Source organism: Oryzias latipes, chromosome 16 (assembly GCF_053564925.1).
Source record: "Oryzias latipes strain Hd-rR chromosome 16, Olatipes_Hd-rR_3.1".
NCBI lineage: Eukaryota > Metazoa > Chordata > Actinopteri > Beloniformes > Adrianichthyidae > Oryzias > Oryzias latipes.
The window spans coordinates 27,485,216-27,503,534 of NC_136252.1; the positions used below are offsets into that span (position 1 = coordinate 27,485,216).

Genomic DNA, 18,319 nt, shown 5'->3' on the forward strand with positions numbered 1-18,319 from the left:
TGTAATGTCGGCATAAATAAAACATTAAGAGAAAAATTGCCTGTTTTCAAAAATATGAAATAGTTTTCAACTTTTGGCAGAGGGTCACATGACCTTTCAAAATAAAAGACACCCTATGGTATAGGATCATCTCAATGCAACAAATGTTGTAGAAGGCAGCATAATGTAAGCAGTGAATAAATAGAAATATACATGTAATTTTACCACTTTTGTTAAACATCAGCCATCAATTTATAATTAACCTAAATAAATCTGAGGTAATTGAGTGACCTTTTTTTTTTTAGAACCATAAGGTGTGCTTGAAATTCTGAAATTATTTAAAAAAAATCTTTTATGAGGCTTTTACAGGATGTCTGGCTGTGCTAGCTGATCTCAAATGGCTTTCTGTGGTATATATGACACACAAAAATCTACAAAAATGTTCCAGTACGATTTTGGTCAACTACATAACCGCTTGATGGATTGTTGGAGCATTATGGGTACTGTAGTCAGGAGCCAAGCTGTGTAAAAGAGTTGACTTAACTGTCTCTTTTGTTTCACTTGATTGACGTCGTTAAAAGACATTACTTTTTAAAATTAAACTTTTTCTTTCTCAACCAGAGAGCCACAATAGAGGGTAAAAAGAGCCGCATGCGACTCCGGAGCCTCAGGTGGCAGACCCCTTATGCAGGTTATTAGGTAATGAAATGACCTCTCGAAAAGGTAAACCAATAATTCATAGAACCAAATATACACTTCTATAAAAAAGTTGGAAAAATTATTATAATAGGCTCACTATATGATCTTCAAACTGGAAGTATTGCTTGTGAAATATGTCATCTGTTAAACTTAAAAGAATTCAATTTTATGGAGTTAAGGGGCATCACTGACCTTAAACTGCCGTTTTTTGGCTGGTTTGACATTGACCTCCCGCCAGGTTTCCATGCCCTTCTCTCTCTGATCCAGGTAGTATCCCTGAACAGGATTTCCTCCCTTACAGGAAGGAGCCCTCCAGCCCAGCACCATCTCTGATCCAGTGCACAACAGCAGGCAAATGGCTGAGGGAGCAGAGGGAACATCTGGACAGACACAGAAATTACAATCAGGAACAAAAGAACGACTGCTTGGCTGTAAATCTGCGCCGTGAAGCCATCTGAACAGAAAAAAAGAAACTCGAGTGACTCCCCGAGAGACTTCAGCTTCTGTCTCGATTTGCAAGTTCTTGACTGTCAGCCCACACAAAGGATTCTCAGATGAAGGATGCATTCAGCTTGTTCTCAATTTGATGAAAATGTATTTCTCACAAGGAGCTGGGCTGGTGCCACGCAACCCCAGGTGATGCCAGAGCAGCAGAATGGATGTGAGAATTTTGCCCGGAGTGATTGGCAAGCCAAATGAGTCATCACTGTACTGTTCCGCAGCCAGCAGGAGCACATTATATTATATGAGACGGCACAGAAAGTCAGAAGGGTCGGCCTTACACTGACTGATAAGCCACTTGGTGGAAGCTGCATGACAAATCAGATGCAGTGTGGAAGGCACACAGCCTAAGCAGGGTGCTGATGTGCTGCATTAGTGTCTTTTTTTGTACTTACTAATCGCTGATTTGACCATGATGGGGCCAGACTCATCTGAATATCTGCTGTTTCCAGCTCGGTTTACAGACTTCACCCTGAACACATATTCCCTGCGAGTCTTCAGGCCATGGACTGTAAACCTGAGAACATCCATTCAGTTAGGATTTTTTTCTTCCCAGCACCTGCTTTTATCCAAAATGCTAAAAAAAAAAAAAAAAAAACATATCAAAGATATCTCACTCTGACCTGGTTTTAACCACAGGCTTGTTGTTAACGGTCTTCCAGTCCTGTTTAGCAGTTTCACTGTAGTAGAGATAATATCCCAGGATGCCATCTTTGTCTGCGGGTTCCTCCCACTGCAGCAGCACAGAGGTGTCAGTGTCTCTGATGGCAATTACTGAGTGAGGCGGAGCCGGCACAGCTGAAAGAAATTACATCAGTCCTTCACCAACAAATAAAACTCACCATTTATGACACAAAAATGAATCAAAATTGGTACGAGATCAAGCACGTTTCTCCCCAAACTTTGTTTTTCCCTCACAAAATAAAACGGGAGTTGAAATGGCCCCAACCACTAAACAATATAAATAAAATTGTAAAATACTCCTCGTCACATGAATTAACTAAACTTGTATGCACTTGGTGCATCTTTTGAATTTCAGAGGTTTATGTCAGGTGCAGTTGCAGGTCTGTTGTGCTCCTATTTTAACATGCAGCAGGGCTCTCACAAAGGAAGCCAGATGGGGACACATGTTAAGAATTTAACTATAATTACTCTGAATTATAAATAGATCTATCAGCACTTATTCATGCAGTATAGGGAAGCCACTATTCTTGGTTTAAAACTGAACTGTATGTTACACCTTTGAACCAAATCGTGGGAAGTGAATTGCTGCATCCCTACTGCATACTTTTGCATAACTTTCTTTTTTCAGTTAATAATTTCCGGAAAAGATTTTTTACATTAGATTCTTTGACCAACCTAAGAGCAGTTGAGCAAAAATCTAATTTCTTTGCTCAGATTATTTAATTTGAAGCTCCTTAAATTATGCACAAGTGACTGACTGCTATATTTTAAAAACACGTGCAGATAAAGTCCTTAAAGACAGTATCACTTAATTGAAGTGAAATGAGTCAGCTAGGAATCTATATTCAATTACAAACCTTTTTTTAGGAGCCAACAGTAAATTACAAAAAAAGGTAGCCTAAATTTTGATAAAAGGACAAACGATGACCTGTACAGTAAAATAAAACTGGTGTAAACTGGCACACATAAATCCCCTTAGATCCACCAGATTATGTGTAAAGCTACTGCATCAGCAGCTCATGCTACAGGGAAATGCTGAAAGTGATGTTCCTCAAAAAGTAACTGACCTTTGCAGAAGGCAGAGTAATGAATGGGTAGCAGCAAGTACAAAAATATCCTCTTACCTTGTGGTTTTGCGAGGGAGACGGGCGCGCTCGGTTCAGAGGGGTCGCTGACGCCGTACTTGTTGACGGAGCGCACTCTGAAGCAGTACTGCTTCTCCTTCGCCAGGCCAAACACGGGGAACCTCGGAGAGCTCACCACCATGTCCAGGCTGGCCAGGCCCCAGCTTTTCTGCCCTGCCAAGGACTGACCAAGGCGCAGCATTAATAAACACAAAGCATGTCTCCATGGTGTCATCTATTCCAAGGGCACCCTCATTATCCCTCACCCTCTCAAATATTTTGCAGGGTTCAGACTAACAGCAGATAATCAGGAGTTAATTTTTAAGTTTGTGTGCAGACAAAGGAAAAAAAGAGCATTACCAACTAGCTGCTTCATGCATAAACAAATACGGAACAGAAAAACAAAAAGGAAAGGTTTGTTAATTTTTTATGTACAGTCTTTGTTTCAGCTTCAGGTGGAAAACAACAACAGAATGAAGACTCCAAAAGTGATTATAATGTTTAGACCTGAGGGCAAATAGGGTATTTGAATATTCCCCCTCATTATTTAAACGACATGAGGCAGCTGGTTTTCGTCATTTCAGATACATTTGACAGGTTTATTACCAAAGTGACTTATAAAACTTCAATTAAATCCAGTTCCTGTGGCACTTTTGTGCAAATTGAAGTCAGTAGATATTGAGATTCTGATATTAGAGAGTCAAAGCAGTTTTTTTTAAGGGGGAGATCAGGTTTAAACTTCTAATAATTGGAAAAATATTTTTTATTTGGTAGCCTATTAATTTTAAACTGTAGTTAAGAAAAAATATCTAAAAGTTATAACTAAGAAGCTAGAATTAAGTCACTAAAATGAGACAGTTAGTTCATTAAATAAAACTTACAAAACTTAATATTCTTTTAAAGTTTATTTTCCCAAAATAACAGCATCTAGATATATGGATTTTTAGTATCAGAAGTAAACTTTTTTCTTTTATTTTTAACCTTCATCTGTTGAGACTGAAGCCAGTTTCTTTGGGATTCTCAACCTGTGCCTACTGTTCTTGTGGAGAAAGCTGGTTCAAGTGTTTTGCTCAACACCACCAAGGTAGTTTAAAGACCCTCTTCAATGAAAATGGTGTTATTTGTGTTTTCAACATGTTCTCGGAGCATTTTGTCTCATTATTTAAGAACATAAAGAAAATGTATCTTTAAATTGTGTTTCTGAGTATTTCTTTATTCAAAGCATGCATCAGGAGCAGATGAAAACCTGCAGTTGGAATAAGCCTATAGCAGTGACACAAGTGCGACAGTCGACCGGCTACAAGTTCCCTTCTCCGCCCCATTTTGATGCATCCACTTGTAGACAATTAGATCCATGTACGTCTTTGTTTTTTCTCATCCCGGCTGAAAACTGACTCAAAACTGTATGGCTGGATAGCTCCAATACTGCTCGCCACTTTTGTTGCACTGCTAATGTTAGGTTGGGGTCGTGAGGGGCTGTAAGCTAGAAGGAGAGAGTGTAAAAAAATAGATGGTGGGAAATGGGGGAAGGCTTACTCCATGCCAACGGTTCTGTCCACAACTCAGTCAAATTTCTACTGAACGACACAGGTTTTTGTTTTTGGTTAAAAACTGTTTAATCCTAATCCAAAGACCACTGAGAATGGTTTTCAATAGAACAAAATATGATCAGAGTGCGATTTAAACGAGGGTATGTCAAGCACTGCTGGTTTTGATCTGTCATCACTGGGAATAGAACCAGCATTCCTTCAGTTAGAGGTTCATATTACTAATCTCCACTGGCAAAACTGCTGGTTTTGACATGGTTTGAACTGGTCAAAATGCTTCTTAGTTCCTTCACAGTTCAGAATAGCTCTAAAGGACAACCTCTAAAAGGACAACCTGCTTTGGCAATAATTGAAAAATACACAGTTCAAATGATTAATACAGCACTATATTTTAAAAGAAGTAGAGTAGAGTAGTACTACAATTAAGACATCAGTATTTCACATACATGTAAGTCTGTATATGTTTTGCTCTTGTACATTGGGTATTGTGAAATTTGATATTCTGCGGAAATTCCCATGCTCAAAATGTGGCCATTAAATAATAGAAAAGAATAAGAGGAACCATCTCTGGAAAGTTTTCTTTGACTGTATTATTTTATTTTTAGTAGCAACAAAATAAAAATATTCAAGTTTTTCTGCACAATGATCCAAATTTTCACTCTTGGATTCACAATGTCAACCACAAGCAGATCTTTTTTTAAACATTTCTTTTGAAAGTGTTGCTCAGTGATATGATTTGCATCGGAAGCAGAATGTTTTGCATGTTTGTGCATCTTTGGGAGTCTGTGGAGAAGAGCCTGACCTGCTCCACATAGAAGGTCAGCGGTTCTCTGCCTCGGGGCTCAGGCTCGGTCCACCGCAGCACTACGTAGGAGTCGCTCACCTCGCAGGCATGGACATCGGTGGGAGGAAAAGGAACTCTTATCTGACCTGCACGGCAAAAGTGTGGAGAGGAAGAATGAAGAGAACAGAAAACAAGACAAGAAGGTGCTGCTGCAGCTTTTCCTCATGCTTAATCTTAAAGCGTTGAAACTCCAATCTTTTGGATATGACACAAACACAGATCTAGAGAGATGAGCCTCACCTTTTCAACACAGTTTCACCTGAGTAAAAGATGATTCAGCAAACTTATATTTGATTCAGCACACTGCAAGGAGATCAAGGACCGGAGCAGTCTTCAGATTCAGCTGGAATTGTTCATTTTCTTGTGCTGCAGGTCTCTGTGATTGCATCCCCTGAAGAGTTAGCAGTGCAGCGGTGTGGATAACACCGGAGTTCCACAGCAGAGAGCGCGCACTCATTTAAGAAATGCTGATCTGGAAGAGGCAGGGGGTTCATGTGTGTGTGTGTTTGAGGGGCTGATTGCATACAGAGCAGACTAAACTCCAGAGAGCTTGTCTTGAGCTTTTTGCATCAATGTCGTTTCATCTACACACCTTCTTTTGTCCGTTTGTCTTTCTCAGTGTTTATAGATTTGTCCTTTCTGAACTTTGCTGCCAAGTGTTGTAAAAGTGACTCTTTGTTTGCTTAATTTCTCTAGACCGTGCGTTCTGCACGCCATCCTCCTGGAACTCATTTATCCAGAACCACTTTGTAGGCGTGTCTATGTATCAACAATAAAAAAGATTAATTTTTTCAGCCTATATGATGTTAAAATATTATAACAGTAAGTGTGTTGTTCTGATATAACAAATTCATAACCCAGATGAGGTGATTCTTTTTAACATTTCTGATGTTTTTACAAAAACACAGGAATACGCCAATCAAGAGATGCTAACTTTGAAAAGCAGACTGAGCGTGTCTGAGCGTACTCGTTTAAGGCCTGTATGTGTGCAATACTTCAATTTGCAAAAAGTGTTTAATAGTTCAGTTACATATTTATTAAGACTTTATTGATTTATTTGTTTTTTTTTTTTGTATTTTCAAACTCACAATGGCAGTTGTACAAATAATTATCCAAGAAGTTTACAAGAGATTTTTACTGATTAAAAAAAGGCATCTGACAATATCCCCCAAATATGAAGAAAACTTTGGCAATGCCGTAATGTTGCATAAAATAAATTAAAAAATTTAAAAAAAGTTACATAATGATAGTCCTCAAGGTTCAGTCTTCAGTCCTCTTTCACTGTGATGTTTTTAGATGATTATTTGTGCTTCCTATGCAAATTTTCCAGATTCATTTACCATCAAATTTTCAGACCAGAATTAAAAAATGAATAAGAAAAAGGATTCATAAGTTTATGGTTCAACAGTAATAAAGATGATACACTTTATGTAAAATAAGGAGTGGTATTAATAATGTCAAATCATACATTTTTGATTCTGTTTGTCATAAATTAGCTTAAAAAACACAGAAAAGTGACTGAATCATTCCATAAAGTAAATATACGTATATTTAGGCTTAAGACACAATAAATGTAACTGTTACCACAAAGCCTCAAGCATGCATAATCTGGAGATATAGACTCTTTTTAAATTTTTTTTACAAAACCAAAAACTAATCATCCTCCTATTCAATTACTGAGATACTTTAAGAATGTAATATTCAGACTGACGATAATCCAATTCAAGAATTCTTTTAGAAATTCAATCTTTTTTTTATTGAGAAGTGTGAAAGAGTAAAACCTTTAGATCCCCAAATTCCTTAAAAAAGGAGTGAGACTAAATAACAGAAATTCGTTGAACTGTGTTCATCTATTGGAGATGAAGACATTGTTTTTTTATATGGGGCTCATTTTTGGGAAGCTTGTTCAATAAATGTCCTGGAAATCTTAGTTTGGATTTCTGCAATGTTTCTTGAACCTGTAATATTTCTCAAAACTGCAGCTGTCAATTTATTTACGGTACTAAAGTAACGTTTGCTTCAAACGACATCACAGCTGTCAGCATTTTATTTTGAATCGTTTACATGTATGTGTGTACAAAACTTTGAAATGGAAATGAAATGAACAAACGTTCTAACAGTTGCAATGAAATCTGAAGCAGCTGTTCAGTCTTTGCTGAATTTCTCCATGTACATTATGAAAATATGTAATATGCACTACAGAAGCGTGTCTAAATGTGTTTCACCAATCAGAAAAAAGACTCCAGCCCACATCTTATTTTCCTCTGGCCTCCTTGAACACAAATTCCCTCCCTGCTTCCTTTCTCCTCACCCCATCTGTGAGTCTCATTGTCAAGGTTATCACTCCCCCTCACAGGCTTTCACTGTACCCCGGGCCATTATGTGCTTTACCACCACATCAGGGGGGAGTCTCCTCACTTTTTGTGCTTCTGTAAATGTATCAGATGTTCATTGCCGCAGCTATGCATTTACTCCAGCTCATTGTGAAGCTGCGACATTGACACAAGCCGGCGGCAAGCTATAAGAGGTGGCGTGACATTTGCCAGAAAAACATGCTCTCTGAAAATGTCCCATTTATACATAAGAAAAAAATCATTTGCTAAACGAGAGTGGAGCATTCTCACCTTCCAGTTCGTCTTTGGTGATGGTGATGGCCTTTCCTCTGCCCACTTGGACCACTGAGAGGAGGAGAAAAAAACAGAGAGAATTAGACAGATGAGAATGGCCTTTTTGTGTTGTAATATTAAGAGGCAAATGAGGGGAACATGGGAAGATGAAGACGAGGCCAGAAGCAAATCAACCTCCTGCCTGTCCTTCATGTGTGTTTAATGATCCACAGCATCTGACCACAGTCCATCTGTCCACACACACACACACACCATCCACTCTATAAAGATTTCAAACAAACCAAAACATCTTGAAAGAAAAAAAATAATGCATTTCAGTTTACACTGTCACTGCCTGCGAACAGCGAGCCTTTATTTGGCAGCACAGATTTATTCGCGGGTCCCTAACAGGGGTGACTGTGGGAAATGAGGTGGATAATCACACCGCTGATGCTTGTTGTAGCGCAGAGATGATGTAGGTGACTGACAAATTAAAGTAAAGCCTTTCAAGATATAGAGTTTGTGCTCCCCATCCTGACTTTAAGACACCTGTCTTCTGAAGAGCGGCGCTTAGATTCTTTAAGACAAACGGGCGATGAAGTTAATAACAGTGATCAAAGGAGCTCATCGAGATTTCTTTCTGCTCTAATAGCAGGAAAAGAAGGAAGATAAAAGGAGGAGAAGAACATTGGAAGCCTTTAATGACAACATAGATTCAGGTGAGGTACACAAGTCAAATGAGATGGTTCAAAGGGTGTCCTATCTTGCGCACTTTAATTTTATGTGCTAATTTCACGATGGAAGTACATCATTGGTTCTATATGGAGTAAAACGAAGGCCAAGTTATGTTTATACTATCAAGAAAACAAAGATAATATTTTTAAGTCTAAAGTTTTTACCCCTCATTTGCATTTAAGCGTTGTGTGGTTGTTTTTTACTTACTAAAGTACTAAAGATAACAGTGAGACTTTAGCTGTACCACATGTATGTGACGGAGCAGATGCTGGACAGAAATATACAACTAACCATCAGAGACAGATAAGCTGCACATTTTCATGCGCGTTCACTCCCCTTCACCAGACGTGCATACCAACCCGTGTACTTCCTTTCCTGCAGCACAGTGTGTCAGGGGCTGCACACCTGGCTGCTTACCACTTTTTCCTCACACTTACATTCCTAATAGATTCAGCAGACACTTCTATTGAGTGCCTTTTTATAAGAACACGAACAGGCAAAGCAACCCCTTCCCCCCTTCCCCTCCCCATTGCTGTGAGTTCTCTGTTTACATGCTTTCCTGCTAGGTTGAAGCCCCTCACACCCCCAGCCTAACATTACAGGTGCAATAAAAAAATGACAAGCAATATTGGAGCGATCCAGCTGTACAGTTTTGAGCCAGATACCAGCTCAGACGAGGAAAATAAAGAAGTGCGTGGATCTAATTGTCTACAAATGGATGCAGAATGAGGCGGAGCAAAGAGCTTGTGGCCCGCCATGCGTATTTTCTACGTCACAAATATATCAAATTTTTTTCATCTGCTCCTTATTTACAAAAATCTGTATAAAGAGGATCTTAACTCTCTCTCTCTCTCTGTCTCTCTGTCTCTCTCTCTCTCTCTCATCTGTCATCAGAAAATGCCACAAGAACAATAAAAACACCAAAAACACACGTTTTTATTAGAGCGGGTCTTTGGTGAATATTGTGGGTAATTTATGCTAATGTTTTTGTAAATGGATTTCTTTATGCATGGTTTAATTTGTGTCCTCTGTGATGGTTTATTGTCTTGATGTTCATGGCTGTAAATTGAGGGCAGCACTCATCATCAGAGAGCAGAGAAAGAGCAGAGAAGTGAGCTGGAGCGATGATGTAGAAGCCGGGGGATGACAGCTTAAAGTGAAGCAGAACAAACAGAAGACTGTAGGAAACAACACAACCCCATGATAATGTACAGACACATTCATGGTTATTAGTATTAATTGGACTTTTGAGGGTAACTAAATACAAAAACATTCCAAAGAATTAGTGCTCTGAGCTTCACCCTCTTGCTCAAGGACACTTCAATGCACATCGGCAAGCAGAGCAGGAATTCAACCTGTGACCTGAGGTTGACCGCTCTCCTTCAGGGCCACAAAAAAGCTCATGAATCAGGATCACTTCCTGAAGAAGTCTATTTGACATTTTTAACTTTGAAAGCACTGTAAGTACTGCTTATACTGTTAAAAGACACACCTAAATTCCAGTCTACACGACAAAAATAAATAGGGATGTGGAATGAAAGTGGTTAGTGAGGCGGTTACTGAGAGCTAATGGTATCCCAGTCTCCATAGGAAGAGATAAGAAAATAGAGTCGTAATGAGGTGAAAGGCAGATTTAGCCCCCCCCCCCCCCCAACCCCTCAGTTAAACCCACCAAAGCCAGTAAAAGAACAAATACAGAAACATATGCGTAGCTCAGAATGTGACAATGTTACAGCTACAGCAGGTCACAAATGGCAAGAGGCAACCCAGCTTAGACATTTAGATAAGATCATACAGACTATTTTTTCTGACACTGCCCCACACAGCAACAAGAACTCACAACAGGCAGTTCAGAATCAGCTGTTCTCCTCTGAACTGAGACCAGGAGGAGAAGCATGTCATCTTATGTTTCAATTTATAATTTCTAAATATTCGAATGGTCTCAGCCTTTTCTACTTTATATTTCAGATCTTTAACTTTACAGATCTCAAAGACTCTAAAGTTTTAAACTAACTTAAGGTTCATTTGATATGTTACTAACTTATTTTAGTTATTTTTAAACCTGAACTCTTAGTAGTCTTTGGCACTTAGCCTCTTTTTTCCTACTTTACAATTTGTTCTAATAATTTATCTTTAAAAGCTTCATTTTTTATCAATATTTTACACCATAACTACATAAGGAACCCCAAACTAAATCCTGAGTAGAAAATGGTCTTTTTCTACAACAAAAATCCCCAAAATTGAGATTCAACAGTTTTTAAGGTACAAACAAAAAAAATAACCACATTTAGACAAAATAAAAATGTATGAATCCAAAAGCAAAGCAAAGACAAGGTCAAACCAATGTGAAAAATGTCTGAAGATAGATGCCACCAAAATGTTTTAGCATTTGGTCTACTTGTTGAAAAGCAGTGCAGCATATTGTCTGTGTTTTAAAGAGAGTTCTAGTAGGCGTACGTTTCTTGTTTTTCTTTTTAATTAGACAAGCAAGTGACGACACGTATACATCATACCCGTCGTCCTGGTGTGCTCCAGAGGATCTCCGGTCAGGACGGCCTCCGTGGCTTTGGATGGGCGTCCTGCCCCGGCTTGGTTCACAGCACGAACTCTGAACTGATACAAAGTTTTCTCCTTCATCCCAAACACCGGGAAGTGGCACATCTTTTGAATATGCACATTGCAGCGCACCCACTCATCCTGACCCTGTTCACATCTGAGAGAGAAAGACATAAATCAATGCAGCAGAAATAATGTTTATGCCACAGCAGAAACAGAGGAAAGGCACATTTGAATAAAAGGTAAACAAGAAAGCAAGCACACGATGTTGTGAGCAGCCTTAAAGGCCACAACATCATAAAACAAGCTGTAAAACATTGCAGCCCACACAGCACGTCAGCACAGGCACTGCCAAGGCTGACAATTGTGAAGGATCATCTCCTGAAAATCTCAAAGCAAAAAAGATTTTCAAAGTTAAAACTCAGCTCAGATTGTTTTGAGCAAAAAAACATTTTTTTTTCCCTTTGTAGAAAACAAAGACAGAAAACGGTGCAATTTTGTGTCCATTAAAGGGGTTGCTAGGGAACTAGAAGGCATCCCACGTTTTATAACTACCAATAATGAGAAAAAACATGTTTTTACAAGGTCAAACACACACAAAGATATTCTCAGAAATGTACCAAGCAGAATGAAAACGGATCTGCACTGGAATCCTGAAACACATGAATGCAGAGATTTCATTTGTCAGTTATCAGCCAGTTATCAGCCAGCTCCCACAGAAGCCAGAAGACGCCAACGGCTTATTTATGTCCTCCATCATTAGAAAATGCCACAAGAACATACTAAAAACTCCCAAAGTTGTAAGAAGATACAGTGAAAACCATTGAAGACCCACTCCAATGAAAATTGCGTTTTCTTTCAAAAAGATGATTGGAGTCGGACTTTAAAGCTTTAAGATCCATAATTAGAACGTTTGCACTAAATTTCCCCAACGATTTAATAAAATAATCCTGTTGCGTGGTTAATTTGAGAAATACCTTTCCACAATGTAACCCTGGATAGGTGATGCTCCATCTGCGCTGGGCGGCTGCCAGGTCAGGAAGACGTAGTCTCTGTTAACATCAGACACCTGCACGGCCAGAGGAGACGCAGGACTGCCCAACGCTGCAGCGGACGCATCTAAGGACGTACAGTCCAGAGACATGACAGAGCTGAACAAAATGCAAAACACACACAAAATAGAATGAGAACGTACAAGACAAGTGCAAATATTTAGAGAAAAGAGGAAAAAAAGCATTAGAGGATGAGAGGAAATGTCAAAGTGTAAGATTTACAGATCGCGTGAGGTCAAATGTTGGGGTTGATAAAAAATCATCAGGAAAAATGAAATCATTATGAGTGGATATATGTGATTATAAAAAAGTACTTTTGGAGATGGTGGTTGTGACATTTTCAGATGAGACAGAGTGAATATATTTGTAGAAAGATGCTGCCAGGTATGAGGTCTAGAGGATGGAGGTTTATGGATGCAGTGAACAAAGACATGAGGGTGTTAGAGGAGAGGATGCAGAAGACAGGGTTAGATGGAGGAAGCTGATTGGCAGTGGCGACCCCAGATGGGAAAAGCTGAAAGTAGAAGAACAGGATTATAAAACAGTACTTTAGTAAAAAGAAAATAAATGAATTCAACAAAAAATGCACATTTTATTTGCATTTGTTTTTGCTTTACTGTCATCCCAGTTAGTGATGCAAGCTGAATAAAGGGGAAAATACACATGCAGAAAAGTTCCCCGATTTACTAATTAGTGCCTCCATGTGTGACAAAGACATGGCTCCTGAATGAGAGCCAGAACTCAGTGTTGAAGGAGATTCATTTGCGTGGTGTTCTTAAAATGCTATTTAATGCTCACTAAGCTCATGAATGAGCCACAGAATATCATTGGGTTTCATCAGCACCAGTAACATGCAGAAACTGCCTGAGTCCCTGTAATACTGAGGAGATTTGAAAAGTGACAGCTTTTCTCTGCTTTCTATATTCGCTGCAGACAGCATACAAAAGGAACACAAGTCCATGAAGAATGTATACTTTCACAGGAAAACATTAACAAGCCCTCAACTGCAGAACACTTTGATTGATGGTGCAATTTCAGCATATGAATCCCCGCTGGTTGCGGACAAGGAGTAAAAGGCAGAGCCGGAATACAAATGGTGTTTGGGGCAGAGGATTTGCACAAAACACTATTTATCCAATGTGACGTCACAAACAGAGATTTCACCCTCAACCATTTCAAGGTCACTCCTAAGCACATGCCAGATTTTTAAAGAGATAATGCTACAACTTTAAACAGCAGGTTGCTTTGAGGCCTGACATCATTTTCAAATCATACTGATCTTTCTGGCACGCCAACAAAGACCAGAAGATATTTTTTTTTTTTTTAGAAAAACAAAGTGCATGAGCAAAAACTGAAAACTTAGATTATCACTGCACAGGCAGCCGCTTCTTTTTCTTGCACTTTTGGCGTTTCCAAAAACAAAGTAATAATTCCTAATTTCTTAAGATTATGGCGTCTTTTTGGGATTCAACAGCAGATTCAGCTACATTCAGACATTGCAGATGTGGCGTCCATTTTTATTTGGAAAGACAAACATTTCCCTTACCCATTTACCCACTTTTTATGGTCCATTTAGTGAATTTCTTTTAAATCTCATTTTTCAGTAACAAGTTTTGTCATCTGCTGTGTTAGTCTGAATTGAACATCTGCAACAAACAAACTTTCATCAGAATGCCTGTTAAAGATCCACTCTGATCATCTGTAGAGCTGTTGTAAAAATTAAGTCAAAAAACATGTTGTTTTCTTGTTTCTGCAGACCGGCAGTGGTTCATGAGAAATTCTTCTTTTAGTTATAGGTGGGGACCGTTGGCGTGGAGTAATCTCGCCCCCCCCCCCCCCCCCCCCTCCCATCAACCATAACTATATGAGTTCATATGCTCTCCTGCTAGCTTTCAACCACCCTTACCCTGAACTTAATATTACCCGTGCAGCAAAAATGGCAAGCAATTTTGGAGCTATCCAGAGTGGAGCAGGGAGCGTGCCACCCACTTAACGTGTTTTCTAGATCACAAATACATTCTTTTTCAAACAGCAGTTTTTTGTCTGCTCCTGATTCACAAAGATTTTAATCTAGAAATGCTCAGAAATGCAATTTTAAGATTAATAATTATCTTTATATATGTCCTCTATCATCCGAAAAAGTGCCACAAAAACATGTTAAAAACATGTTTCTAATCAGATTGGGTCTTAAAAGTTAAAGTAAACTGTCGGCAAAATATATAAACAAAATTTTTGTAAATGTAAATTTTGAAATGGAGTAAAATATCATCCAGAACATCTTGGGTCTTACCTTCAATGTAGACAAAGGACTTGTGTTCTTGGACTCCATCCTGGGTCCTCAGCTTGGCTGTATAAACCCCCTCATGCTCCTTGTGTGCAGCTTTTATAGTGATGGTGGCCTTGTTGTCACATGTTTTAATATCCGTGGTGCTGGACTGATGCAGCTGTACACCTGGAAAAATGCATAAAATCCCTCAGAATGAAAAGAAACATTTAGAAACATAAATCAGGCTCCTTGTTCATTGTACTCACCATCTCTGAACCAGCTGACATCCTGCTGGAAGGGCAGTAAAGGGGAGGTGAAGGTGCAATGCAAGGTGAAGCTGGAGCCTTCTTTAGCCCAGGTTGGAGTGAAGGTGGTGTCAAACTGGGCTTCTGGTTGCAGCTGCACAGCTAATAGAGACAGGAGACACTCAGATTTAAGGGGTAATATATAATAATAATAATAATATGCAAATCAGATTGTAGAGGAAATACGGCAAATGCAGAAACTGGCGGAAACTGTGAATGGAGTTGACATGAAGTACCTGTTTGTTTGTACACATGTTTAATTTACACTTGATTGTCTTGAAGCAAAAATAAAGAATATCTCTGAGTCACTCTGGTTGAATTTCTGGCTAAAGATGTCCTGGATCCATTTTAGGTCAATGAACTGGATTGTTTAAAATGAACTAATATCAACTATGAATTGTATCAGCGACCAAAAATTATAATATGAATCCAACAATTGTTGTGAAAATGAATCGTTACACCCCTAAAGTTTATTTAAAAAAAACAGTGTGTATCCAAAAATAATACATCCCGAATAGTAAAAATACAATATTTCCATCACAAAAGGTTTTGATCTGATTGCTTTGCTGCTGGATGGGAAAGGCTAGAAATAAACTGAAAGAAGAAAACGATTGGCCAAAATCTATCCCAGCCTGACTGGTACAGTTGTGATAAAGGATAAAGGATGACCGTTCGTCTATGGGCATAAATGTGCTGGTAGAAGTCCTCTGAGGACATGAGCAAAAATAAACCAGAAAATCCACAAGGCATTTTTTCCCTTTTTTTTTTCTTGTCCACTCCGTCATGATTTTCATTTGACAAAGAACCAAAAGAATAAAACTTTGTGAATTGTGCTTAGAGACAGTGATATCCTGGTTGTAGTTATGTGTTTTACTCTCCAGTTCAGGCCATTGCAGCAGCGTACACAGCATTATTAAAACAAACAGCTCAGGTCTGTGCATCATTCAAACCCACTGCTTCTCTCAGCAGGACAATAACACATTTTTCACACTTGTGCTTTTGTTTATTGAGAGATTTGTGTTGGCAAGAACGGCCTGCTTCATTTGAGATAATAAAGTGTCAGTTAGACAAAAATGGCTGCATGAAATTCCTCAGCACATTTTCACAGCAAGCATTCCCTGATGCCATTACAAGCTGATAAAGCTTCGTTCAAAGTGATTGCCACTTAATTTTTTCGTGTGAGGGCTGTACCGTATCATGTTTCACCTCGCAGTACTTCTCAGCAAAAGTGCAGAGACATCATCTGTTTGAACACTTTTCTATAAAACGGTTTTGTCTGTCTCTTTTATTCTGTCCTGCTGATAATTTGGAACAAAAACAAGAAGTTGGAATGGATGAAACAATCCTTCTCACTTGATTTGAGTTCTGTGAAGAAAATGTGCAATCTATCCATAGTTGACGTCTAATTCAAATGCGTTATGTAAACTTTAGGATGCAAAACAAAAATTGCAAAACACCTGAGATATACAAACATATTTAAATAAAATGGGAATATTATTAGTCAGATTTTCTACAACCAAATAAACTAAACTATGTTTGTTTATTAGCAGGAAAAAATAATGACATGCGCATGTGAAATAATGCTTTGAAAAAGACATCTTGTGGATGACAGAATGTTTTATGAAGTTGTGTAACGTAACAAATGCAGACGTTTCAACTATAAAACAAGTTATGCCCTCCCATATAGACAAAAAACATGTCACCTGTGTGTTGCACAAGATTCAGCATTGAAAACTGGGTGTTTCCTATAAAATAACATGAAGCTCCCCCACTCCCATGACAGATAGCATTTTAGCCATTTTTGGTTGTCATTTTTCATACACCCACAAGAGGTCCTTGTCTGATAAACCATTAACCCTTGTTTCTTTATACCAAATAAACAGACAGCCCTTTGTCTTTAGAGGAACAGTATCATTAACATTGTTCCATCAAGTCAAAAAGCCAGAGCAGACACTGAAGACTCTACATTTGCATAATGTAGTTTTTGCCCTCCTCAAAGGATGGAAGAATTTTGGTCAAATAAGTAAAAAATTACTCTGAATGTGAAAATATTTACTTTAAATAACTTAAGGTCTAGCTCAAATTAAAACAATCTAACCTATTGCTCTCTGTTTTGTGTCATTGTTTTTTTGCAATTGTGTTGTTGATATGTGTGGGATTTATTTGTTTCTGGAATTTCCTTTCGATTTCAAAATGTAATACTTTTTTATTATTTTGCTTTTTATTATTATTGCTGTTGGAATCTTTAATATTTTTTTGCTTTGAGGGATTTGCACTTCCAGGCCACCGTAGACACCCATTAAAATCCAACCAAAATTCAAGGACATATCATTGCAGCACTCCTTTACCATCTGAGTCTAAGAAGAAGAGACAGTATATGCAAGCACTGTATTATGCCACAGTCTTCAAAGTTACCGAGTCATGCCTCATTTAGTAAGGGAGGGAGCTATACATGAAAGAGTGGCAGTGGAAATGAAAGGGGACAATCTTTTTCGGGAAACTTACCGGTGGTCTGCGAGTGCTCTGAACCAGCCAGCGCTCCGTGATATGCTTTACCACAAAGAGGCAGCGCAAGACAGATGGGAGAAATGCAGGGAAGATCAGAGATGGAGAGAAAAATGTCATAAGTAGATGGAGAGACAGTACAAAAAAAAGAAAGAAAAAACAAACAGGGGGTAGCAGTCACAGTCATTATTCTTCTTAATCCAGGCCAGAAAAACCTTTCAAACCCTTTAGATAGGGCAATAACTGTACATGATGACATTCTAAATTACCAATAGTTCGTTTTTGGTCTGATTTATTTGGTCTTTTGTTCAATAACATACTGGACAAATGTAATTCATCACCAATTTGGTCACTTTAAATAAACAAATAATTATAGAAATGTAACCATGTCATGCACTCCAATAATAATAGTACCCATAAACCATTTTGACAGCTGTCTCCATGCATTTTATTACCCATGGCTGCTGTCACTACCCCTTGTTTTACACTGTAAAAACAGATCTCCAAGAGAAAAGTTAAATATGCGTAATATTAGAAAAAAATGCTTTCAAATAACCACAAATATCTACCAATGGGGTAAGAATAATTGTCTTACGAAGTTACAAAGCCATGTTTTCTTAAACTAAGATTATTTTGCTGCTAAGATTATTTTGCTTGAAAAACAGAAGACAGGACGCTTTTTCTTGAGAAAAGGGTTTCATAATGATTCCATTTTTGCAGTAGCTCCTATAGATCCTAGCATTACAAACATGGATGTGAGCAACATCCCATCATGCATCACTCATACCCAAGATGCATCTTGGGTATGCATGACGGGACATTGCTCACATCTTGCACTGTAATGAGACACACACAGACAGAAATGTGAAGGTATCTGCTGGAAATCTATGACGTTAGTAACAGGATAAATGATCAG

General features: G+C 38.5%; 1 protein-coding gene across 3 annotated transcripts in view; it reads right to left on the reverse strand.

The window, feature by feature from the left end:
* myom3 (myomesin 3) overlaps positions 1-18,319 on the reverse strand; it is a 68,886-nt gene that overhangs the window by 31,405 nt on the left and 19,162 nt on the right. For all 3 annotated transcript variants that reach the window (XM_078932741.1, XM_078932742.1, XM_023964567.2), the window contains exons 8-18: positions 17,404-17,448; positions 14,860-15,000; positions 14,618-14,779; positions 12,253-12,394; positions 11,233-11,432; positions 8,003-8,056; positions 5,337-5,464; positions 2,988-3,171; positions 1,803-1,977; positions 1,575-1,696; positions 871-1,058 (exon numbers count right to left, since the gene is read on the reverse strand). In XM_078932741.1, coding sequence (XP_078788867.1) covers positions 871-1,058; positions 1,575-1,696; positions 1,803-1,977; positions 2,988-3,171; positions 5,337-5,464; positions 8,003-8,056; positions 11,233-11,432; positions 12,253-12,394; positions 14,618-14,779; positions 14,860-15,000; positions 17,404-17,448 — 1,541 coding nt within the window. The remainder of the gene's footprint in view (positions 1-870; positions 1,059-1,574; positions 1,697-1,802; positions 1,978-2,987; positions 3,172-5,336; positions 5,465-8,002; positions 8,057-11,232; positions 11,433-12,252; positions 12,395-14,617; positions 14,780-14,859; positions 15,001-17,403; positions 17,449-18,319) is intronic.